This window comes from Dromiciops gliroides, chromosome 2 (assembly GCF_019393635.1).
Source record: "Dromiciops gliroides isolate mDroGli1 chromosome 2, mDroGli1.pri, whole genome shotgun sequence".
Lineage (NCBI taxonomy): Eukaryota > Metazoa > Chordata > Mammalia > Microbiotheria > Microbiotheriidae > Dromiciops > Dromiciops gliroides.
Window position 1 is genome coordinate 651,677,187 of NC_057862.1, and position 10,635 is coordinate 651,687,821.

Genomic DNA, 10,635 nt, shown 5'->3' on the forward strand with positions numbered 1-10,635 from the left:
TCCTTCCATTGTCTGATAATGCAGCATGTCTCCATCTGGTGGTGGCAAATGCCTTTTAAGCTCCTCCTTGTGAAACATCTACTCTGTCCTCTCCTACATTATGCCCTTCTTTCTCAATCATTTCTAGACCGGGGAAAATAAGAAGCAGGCCTACAGCCCAGGATAAGGAAAGAACAGGGTCCCACATTACAAACTGTGAGCAGGTTTAGACTATTAGACTAGCCTATTTCCCCTTTATTTACACACACTGGGCATTCAGTGATTTCACACTAAAGCTCATGCTACCTTCCACCTCTAGACTGGAGCACTTCCTCTTGACTCTCACCTTTTGCTAGTATTGTGAAGTCTTTCCTGATCCCCACAGACTGAATTGTGTTCACTGCCTTTGAACATCTCCCTTTTCCTCCTCTCTCATTGTATCTCTTTGTATCATCCTGATCTATGTACATGTTCTCTGTCTTGTGTGAACTGATATCCCGGAGAGGGGCCTTGTTGCTTTCCTCTTTGTGTATCTGTAGAGTACTTTCTATATGGAACTGATAAACTCTGCCTTAATTTAATATGTATGCCTGGAATGTGCTAAACTCTGTAAACCATAATCCCACACAGACAAAAACCACCATCCCATGCTGCCTCATGATCTGCAAAATACCCTTCAAAATACAAGGGTCCTTGGTGTGGAGACAGCTTGCCATCACTCAAGCAGGTAGCTGCCCCAACCAGTTAAGAGTTTTAAATAGCTGTGGGTGTCATTGTGTAAGATGACATCGCAGCTGGGTGATGCAGTGTATAGAGCACCGGCCCTGGATTCAGGAGGACCTGAGTTCAAATCCGGCCTCAGACACTTGACATTAGCTGTGTGACCCTGGGCAAGTCACTTAACCCCAATTGCCTCACAAAAAAAAAGAAAAGAAAACTCTTACTGGCCCCAAAGCATTCAAAGCTTTTTACTAACCATCCCTTCAAACTAGAGTTGTCTGTCACCTTTGGCTGCATAAATGCTAAGGAACAAAAGAGGTGCTTAATGAAAATAAAGAGCATCTGAACAAAATATTTATTAGAAAAATACTGGGAGACGGCACTCCCCCTTTAAAGGGACATGAAAATAGAGGTGCTGTGGGCACGATTCTTTCTTTACAAATTCCATTTAAAGTGGTGGGAAGTCAGGCCACTTGGACATCGACAGACCACGGGGCAGTCCAGAGTTCACTGGAGATAAAGCCAACATCCAGTTTTATCCCAGCTGCCAAGTCCTAATAGAAGTGTCCTCAAGGCCAGAGTCACACATAACCTCCTGACCCATTATTCTTGCCTTCCAAAAGCCTTTGAAAACAGACAGCTGAGAAAGGTCACTCCAGGGGCAGTCATTCAGCCTCATCCTTGGGCTCCCCTTATTTCCTTCACCTCTTTTTCACAAATTTCTTTGTGGAAGCATTGGGGTTCAACCGCCTCCTTCCGGCACCCAACTCACTGTCTCTGATCTGGAGCATGGCCGCCCGGCTGTAGATGTCGTTCTCTACAAAGGGAGATACCCCCGCTATGTAATCAGGATCGAACACATTGGTTTTCTGCCTGGCCTTTCGGGACAGGCGCTGCTGTGGGAATCGCTGGTCCTCTGTCAGGTGGGGGTTGTTGGCATGCTTCCCTCCTCTGGGAGCAGGAAGTGAATACTACACACAAGAAAAGAAAACCCATTAGACATTGAAGGAACCTATGGAGGATTTGACATGTCTTAAAGCAATCCCGTTGTCAGTCAGTTACTTCCTTGTCATTTGGGGAGTTTAAGTCTGGCAGAGACAAGAGTCCCTCCTTCTACTACATACAACTAGGGCTCTTATTTTGGAAAACAAGGGAAAATGTACAAGAGAGAATCTAAGGCTCTCCATCTGTGAAAACTTGGCTCATTCCCTTTACCCTCCCTCTCCACAAACTCCTCTTAGCCCATGTGTGGTTCCCCCATCTCTGTACCACACCCTGGGCACAGACTTCCTGCCATGTGCCCCTCTAAGGGTCCTGGGGCCTTCTTTCCCCAGACCCTGCAGGGCCTCACGCAGGGTGCAACCACAAAACGATTCTGACCAAACAATTCGTGGCTGACGGACACATTTCTTTCTGCCTGTTCATTCAAGTCCCAGTGATGCTGATCACTGAAGTTCTGGGGCTACTCCCCAAACCTTCCTGCCCACCCTGAAACTCAACTCTGATAAAGCAAGCCATGGCCTTGCCACTCACCCGAAGGCCTCGTGCATTCAGCACCTTGGGGTTACGGGAGAAGTGCATGTGAAGGCTGCCATCGTCATTGACGGTCACGGCCACTTTTTTTAGTGTTCTATTTCCACAATGTGCACAAAAGACCCTGGTCATGTCAGAGGTGGTCCTAGAAGACACAGAAGGAAATGCTTGAGCTGTGGGCAGCAAACCCACTCACTTGGGAGACAACAGTGAGGAACAGCTTCTGGCAAAAGAGCTGAAGGGTAAGAGAGACATCTGTCTATGATGCTTGCAAAGGTTCTTTAAACAGCCTCATACCAGAGGTCTAGTAAAACCCTCAACATTCTGGGAGTTGAGCATAAAGGTTCCGATGACAAACTGAAATGGAGAGATTAAAGTGTCACTGTAGTTCTTCAAGGGGGCAAATTCTTATAGCCCAAGCCCCTAAATGTCACTTTAGGAGACATTTCCAAGGAGCTAAACACTTATTTTGGCAGCCAGGTGGTACAGTGTGTGTAATTTAAGATTCTAAATGTGGATTCTAATCTGTTCCCCCCAGTTTTGGGGGAAACTGACTAAAATCACTGATAAAACGAGTTTAGGTTTTTAAGGGTTTATTGAAAAATAGAAAGAAAATGATTGACAACAGAATTCCAACAGCCTGGCATTCCTATCTTTCCTCAAATTTCCTGTGAAGTCCTCTGCCACCACCACCACCACCAAGTCAGGAACCCAAAAAAGACTAGAGCTCTCCGCACAGGCCCTCTTTCCTCCTTCCTGTCTCCTCCCAGAAAATAGGAGGCTCCTCAAGTTGATTGGCTGGTAGCCTTGATAGACAGCACCCATGAGCAAATGTCACTTCCTGACGCCAAGGAAAAGCCACATGGCCTTGCCCTCTAAGGCATTTTCCTCATGGCGGAGCTTTCCCACAGCAAGTCTCCAGTAGGTGGCATCATTCCAATCATTACAAGTGGATAGAGTGCTAGGCCTGGAGTCAGGAAGACTCATCTTCCTGAGTTCAAATCTGGTCTCAGGCTGAGTAGCTGTGTGACCCTGGACTAGTCACTTAAGCCTGTTTACCTCAGTTTCCACATCTATAAAGTAAACTGGAGGAGGAAATGGCAAACCACTCCAGTATCTCTGCCAGGAAAAATCCAAATGGGGCCACTAAGAGTTGGATGTGACTGAAACAAATGAACAACAAAAATACTCATTTATCCTGTGCATGGTGTTTTCTGTTAGGTATTTCTTTATCTGTTGTATGCCTGGGATGGTAGAGAATATAAAAGCACAAAACCTAATTCCTGTTTGAGAAGCTTTTAAGCCTGGAGACTAACAGGAAACCATGGGGAATCCAAACAAGATATGCAGCATTTCAGTAACGTGCAGCTGGCATGGTCTGGTGGACCTTGATTCTTGTTCCAGCTCTGCCACTCACACCAGTCACTGCTTCTCAGGGCCTATAAAGTGAGGGAGCTGCCCCTTTCGAGCTCAATTTGAATGCCCCTTGCTAAAGGAAGCCTCCTCTGACACTACCCCCCACCCCCACCCCCAGTGAGCCATGCTTTTCTGGGCTGTTACACAATACTCAGCTCCAGAACTCTCCAATGCACCTATCAGATAACACCATGTATCACAGCTGCCTGCATCAGTGTCTCATCCCTTTGTCTGGACTGTAAACTCCCTGAAAGAAGGGATTGTCTGACTGAACCCCATCATTCCCCCACTCGCCCCAGCACCTGGACATGGAATGCGTGCCAAGATGCTCCTCACACTTCTTATGCAGATCTAAGAGTGTCTACCCACTTGTGGAAGCACTTATTTCTTATGCCCAGAGCTGATTTCCTAAGGATGGAGACAATTCACAAGCTCTGAAGAGCAGCAACACAAATTTGGGGAATTAAATTTATGAGAGACATAAACAGATTTTGGGAAGAAGTGGTATAGCATTTCTGCTCCCCACTAACGGAGGCATGGGGATAGTGGGGGAAGGGCTACCGGGCTGACTGGTGCACTACTGTCTTCAAAGATTATACCCAAGAGAGGCCCAGGTGACCCAAGAAGTGTCATCCGGGGACTCTGATTCCTGGACAGCCATCTAGCTACTACTTTAAGAAGCTTAGTATATGTCACCTCATCGGAGTGGGAACTAGTTTAAAGATTTCTTCCTCTGCAAAGGAGGTGTTGAACTCAATGTTTGTTTATGTTATCTCCTGCCACCACCTGCCAAACGAATGGGAGGAAGAATGTCTGCCGTTTCCTGTGCTAAAGTGGAACCCAGATTCTGGTGTGGCCCAGGTGGGAGGAGGCCTGTGGGAGCAGTAAGGATCCCCTGGTGAGGACCCCAGGCCACCAGCCTCCCTGGCGCTTTCCTGGCAGGGGGACAGGGGCCATGTCCTACAACTGTTCTCCACACCCTGATGTTCACCTGTTGTTTGCCTTCCTGCTCCTCGACTACTCCTGTATCCTCTGGCACACCAAGCTGAACGCCAATAGAATCAGCACATTCTGTACTTGTGGCTCAATCTGTATTTGTTCAACTGAACTGAATATTCTACTGTCAATTCCTGCACATAAGGCTGTGCTTTGGTTTGCCCACGTGGTTCTGCCAGAGACCAAAGTCTTGCTGCCGTTTCCTCCAAGATGAGACAGATCCAGTGGAGATGCAGAGATTGCGACTGAGCCGCAGTGAGTTCTGGTTCCTCTGCGAAGCTACCACATTCAAACACCACACTGACTTGGCAGTAATAGACTCATCAACTCCCTTCAAGCACCGAGGGCTCTGACCTGAGAGTTATAAGAAAGACCAAACCCCCATCTCAAATTCGATGAGCGCTACGTACTTGAAACAGCCGTGACAACGCAGGATGTAGCTTCTGGCCTCTCGGATGAGCATCCCATTTACTGCGAGCACATGAAGCCCCATCTGGAGCAGAACATTCTGTAATGGAAAGTTCAAACACCCTGAGCCCGTGGCAGCCCAACAAGCTGCATCTGCACAAGAGGGAATGTGGCACCCCAGCTCTTGATGCAACTGGGCTTTATGCCAGATCTATGGCACTGAAGGCAGGGGTACCAGCATTCCCATAATTTCAAATGCTTTTGTGTACAAGGACTGTGACCCCACCCCACCCCCGATCAACCACCAGTCTTTCAAGGTCTTGTGACTTAGCAAAGTTTCAACACACATAAATTAGATTCCTTTGTAGCCAAGAGCACCATCTCTGTGGCAAACTTTCTTCAGAATCTGACTGAGAACAAAGGTATCTCTATGGCCTAAAACGTGGACAACTGAAAATCAGAGTGAGGGACGAAGGCTTCAAACTGGTCCATGTGACAATTTAACCATGGGATACTGCAGTACCATACCAACAAAGCAGACAATTTCTAAAGCATTCAAATCCCAAGGCTGAAAGTCAATGAAATGTTCTCTGAACACCCTTGACTGGGCTTTTACAAGGGAAAAAAAAAATGTGTCTGGAAAAAGTAAACGTGTGCCACAATCTAGTTTAATAAATCCCCCAAAAGCTTCGTTCAGAGATTCTTATTTACTACCTTACCTGCATGGCAAAGTCTGTGGTTACACAGCCAACCTGAACGTTATCAGGACTGTCATACTGTCCCAGTTCTTGCTGGACTTGTTTAATATTGCTGGGTGTTATCCATCCTCCATCTTCATCTTCACCCTCATCCTCGTCATCGCCGTCGTCACCCTCGGCAGCACTACCTTCCCTCTTTTCTCCACTTCCATTCTCTTCTTCCTCACTTAGGACACTCTGATCTGCCCCCACCTGGAAAATGAAGAATTCATACAAATTCAACATAGGAGAGACCTAAGTACGGAGACACCGGCTCCTCTGCTGCCATCAAGGACCAAGGGAGAAACCTCACCGTCAGCTCCTGAAGATCGACATCAATATTGGGCAAAGGGTTTCTCCAGAACAGAAAGGAATTATACTCGAGGTTCTCAGCAGGCTGGGCAGCAGGAGGCACATGACCTACTGTTTCCTCTGGGAGTTTGGGCTGAAATTTTTACAGAGAAAATGGCAAAGTATAAATCACCAGTCAGCTTTGTAGGTTTGTACACAACAGACCATAAAAACCAGTGACCTCTGCCACAGAGCTAAGTCCTGTAACCTCTCCGTAGCCAGTCCAGAAGATTACCTTAGAAGGCAGGTGAAAACCAGGAATATGCAGAGGATTTTCTGGATGAAGCGATGATGAGCTCACCTGAACCTGCAGTACAACAGTGACAGCTCTGAGCAAGAAAACAATGTGAGGATACACACTCACCCACCTCTGCGTACACACACATACCACTGCACACAAAGCACCTTTAAAACCAGAACTGCAATTGACAGTCCTCTTGGCAGATGGCTGAGATGAAGATTAACTTACTTATTATTTGTGGTAGGACACAGTTCTTATAAATATGGGAATAATACTGCCCTACAGTCTCCGAGGAAGAATTTTAAGCAGACACAATCACACAATTCACCAAAGCTGTCCAAAATGATCACTTTGGTTTCCTAATCTCTGTGGGCAATGCAATACAGGCCCATCATGTATTTAGGTTAAATTAAGAAGCCTGTTTTCGCCAATCTTCCCCCCAAAGAAAGGCAATGACCCATTATTCACTCTTGCCCACTCTTACAGCACGACCACATGGTATCCCATACCTTTGCCTCTGGCTCTTTCTTCAGGTGAGCCACCCCAACAAGTTCTGCCTCCAATTGGTAAGTCAAGGCCAGCACCTGGATATCTGTGGCTGAAAGGCTGGGGTAATCACCAGTCTTCTTGGAAAACTCAGTCACTATAAACAAGCATTGACCACTTTCAGTTAGTTACTGAAAAGCATGTGGCTACAACAGAGTATAATGATTAAAAATATGAGACATGGTTTCTGGGTAATTTAATCATTTTATTAATTGGCTGGCAGTTTTATTAATAAAATAATGGTCATTGGTCATCTTTCTCAGTTTCTGGGTGAAGATTGCTTGATTTAGGTCACTCAAATCTTGATAAGAATGACATCAGTGGGGGCAGCTAGGTGGCGCAGTGGATAGAGCACTGGCCCTGGATTCAGGAGTACCTGAGTTCAAATCAGGACTCAAACACTTGACACTTACTAGCTGTGTGACCCTGGGCAAGTCACTTAACCCCAACTGCCTCACATACACACACACACAAAAGAATGACATCTGTGAAAGAATGTAAAACCCACCCAAGCTGATGGGTGCATAATGGTTTCCACCCAGATGTGGTTTGTGGCAGGCTAAATCTCATCAGTAAAGTCCTTTAGCTATCCAGAAAGGGCTTTGTCTCCACCCAAGACTCCTTTGACCCAGATGAATTTACTTTCATTTTATTTTTGCGGGGCAATGAGGGTTAAGTGACTTGCCCAGAGTCACAAAGCTAGTGTCAAGTGTCTGAGGCAGGATTTGAACTCAGGTCCTCCTGAATCCAGGGCCGGTGCTTTATCCATGGTGCCACCTAGCTGCCCCTCCCCACTTCAAGATTTTTTAAAGTATTACTTCAAAGTTCTTTGGTTTCAATTACAACCAACATGGAGAATTAATATTATCAGGCCAGGTCAAAGAAAGAATGGTTTTTAAGCCTAGGAGCAGGTTGCTGCTAAATAATAATTTCCCAGAATTTAATTTTCTATTCTTTCTAGAAGATGACAAGTGGTAAGAAGAGAGCAGCTCATTATCTAGGGATCTTAGCTTTGGGAATTCATGGTGACATATCACAAATGCCCCAGCACAGAGAGTGGGAAAAGCGCTGAACTGGAAACCAACAAATTTGACTTCTGTCCCTGATCTGTTGTTTGATAATCCTTTGATTCTATGGCCTTCACTGACTCTCCAGCTCATTCTAAAGGTCCTTTATAAAACTTTGCTTTTCTAACTCCCGCACACCCCATACTTAAAGAGGATGACTTTCAAGCACACCCCATACTTAGGATGACTTTCAAGCAGCAGCTGTTCCCTCCCAGCTGTTCTGAAACCCACACCTCTCCTGCTTCTCTCAGCAAATGAAGTCCCTTACTACCTTAGGAAATCAAGCTGCCCAGACAGGCCTGCATGCCCTCTCTTCAAAAGCTCCCCATATCTTCACACAATTTCTCCTGTGCTCCAGAGAATGAGGTGGCTCAGGCCAGCCCCTCTGTTTTCTGAAGATTTTGTCTCATGAATCACTGTTCTGCCTCCAATCCCCAATCTTCAATGTCTCCATGTCTACTGAACCAAGTTCTTAATTACTCACTGCCTACAAACGAGCCCCCTCTTACCTCACCAGCCTTCTTATACCACACTCCCTAGCACGGACTCTTCCATCCAGTAACCCTGGCCTCCTGGCTGTTCCACCAACAAGACTCTCCATCTCTCTGCTAGGGGCATTCCCCCTCTGACTGTCTCCAATTCCTGAAATGCTCTCCCAGCTCCACTCTATTGACTTCCCTTGGCTTCCCTTAAGTCCCAGTTAAAATCCCACTTTCTGCAGGAAGCATTCCCCAACCTCTCTTCATTCTAGTGCCTTCCCTCTGTGAATTATTGCCTATTTACCCTATATATAACTTGCTTTGTATACATTTGCGTGTTGTCTCCCCCATTAGAGTCTAAGCTTTTCGAGGGCAGGGGCTGTCTTTTGCCTCTTTTATATCCCAGCAATCAGCACAGTGCCTAGCCCTTAATAAGTTTTTACTGATTAATTTTCAATAGACACACACTTCGCTGGACCCTTCCATTCCTACAAACTTATCTTGTGTCTCTGCCTTTCTTTGCGAGCCTACTAGAATTAACTCCGCTCCCCGCTGGCCCCTCACCACCTACTCACTTCTTCCTTTCCTTCTGGTCTGATTTCTGACTCCCGCACTGTACTGAAAAGTCATACACCGGGTGAGATGCTTTATCACCGACCTTCCTCTCACTTTCAGCCCTGCTGACTCTCTCCTCCCAGGCGGACGAGCGTCCCCAAGAAATAACAGAGAGGGGCGATGTTTGGGGGCCAGAGCAGCGCACGCACTAGCGCGCAAGGTAAGGTCCCTGAGGGCAGCACCTCGTTCTGGGCGCCCGGAGCCTGGGCCGGGTAGGGATTAAACGTTTGATCTGATGACACTTTTCCTCTCCCGTAGTCCCTTTCCTTCCCCCCGGCTCGGGACGTCGTCTCCACCCCCGGCAGCCGCGCTTCTGCCCCCGTAGTGTACGGAAACTACCCTTCCAAAGGTCAGTCTAACGTCCCGATCGCCCAACTCCAGACCAAGCCACCGTCTCCCCACGTGAGGAACAGAGGAGATGACTGGGGGCCCCCAAGTCTTGGTGCAATTAAAGGCACGCTGAGGGGGAGGGGCGGAGGGGCGGGAGCAGGAAGCGCTGCGGGGGTCTCCGCACTCACCTAGCCTCACGTACTCGGGGTAGGGCTCCTTGAAGTGCAGCTCGTAGGGCAGGACGGCGAGGCGCCGCCGGGTCGCCTTGTCGCGGATCTCCGTCACCACCTCCCGGATGGTGTAGATGGTTTTCCCGATGTCCTGCCGGGGGTCAGAGGGTCAGCGGCAGGGGAGGAGGAAGGGCTCTGCCTGCCTTCCAATCCGCCCCTCCTGCCCCCGCCATCGTTCGGAAGGCGCCCCCTCCTTTATCCTCCCCTCCCCTCCCCGGCCCGCGGTCCCGGTACCTGAAGGGCCGCGTCCCGCAGGAAGGCCCCGGCGTCGGCCACAACGTGCTCCACCAGCACCATCTTGACAGGACGTGGCGTCGAGCACGCCCGCGCCTGCGCAGTCTGTCGCGCCGAGAGGAGGCCTAGAAAAGCCAACCCGGCACGTTTCCTCAGCACGTCTCCTCCTGCTGGTTGGAGGAGGAAAACCAGGGTCTCCGTCCGCTCCTCTCCTCCTCCCTCCTCTCCCTTTTCTCTTTCTGCATCCCAAGAGGGATGGGGCGGGACTTCTGAAGCCTCCTAGTCCAGCCCCCTCCTCTTCGTCATTCATTGTTAGCTTCCCTGAGGGCAGGGACGACTTTTTTCCCTTTTTGTATACCGAGGCTTAGCACCTGTGCCTGGCTCATAATAGGTGCTTAATACACATGTATTGATCAATCATTCTTTTCTTTCTTTATTCATTTCTTCACTCATTTACGTAATTATTAATTCATTAAGTCATCATCAAATTTTTTTTTGTTTGCTGTCGTAGCTCAGTCCTTTCAGTTGTGTTTACTCTTCATGACCCATTTGGGGTTTTCTTGGCAAAAATACTAGACTGGTTTTGCCATTTCCTTCTCCAATTCTTTTTTTTTTTTGGTGAGACAATTGGGGTTAAGTGACTTGCCCAGGGTCACACAGCTAGTAAGTGTTAAGTGTCTGAGGTCGGATTTGAACTCAGGTCCTCCTGAATCCAGGGCCAGTGCTCTATCCACTGCGCCACCTAGCTGCCCC

General features: G+C 47.9%; 1 protein-coding gene across 1 annotated transcript; it reads right to left on the reverse strand.

Annotated features, from left to right (window-relative positions):
• Nucleotides 1-1,040: 1,040 nt before the first annotated feature.
• NOB1 (NIN1 (RPN12) binding protein 1 homolog) lies at nucleotides 1,041-9,974 on the reverse strand. Its single transcript, XM_043989081.1, has 9 exons — nucleotides 9,883-9,974; nucleotides 9,607-9,739; nucleotides 6,891-7,024; nucleotides 6,376-6,447; nucleotides 6,103-6,234; nucleotides 5,772-6,002; nucleotides 5,055-5,152; nucleotides 2,233-2,377; nucleotides 1,041-1,670 (listed from the first exon to the last, which is right to left on the reverse strand). Exons 1-9 carry the CDS (start codon nucleotides 9,943-9,945, stop codon nucleotides 1,401-1,403), a joined length of 1,278 nt encoding a protein of 425 aa, XP_043845016.1. The 5' UTR covers nucleotides 9,946-9,974; the 3' UTR covers nucleotides 1,041-1,400.
• Between the last annotated feature and the right edge of the window lie 661 nt (nucleotides 9,975-10,635).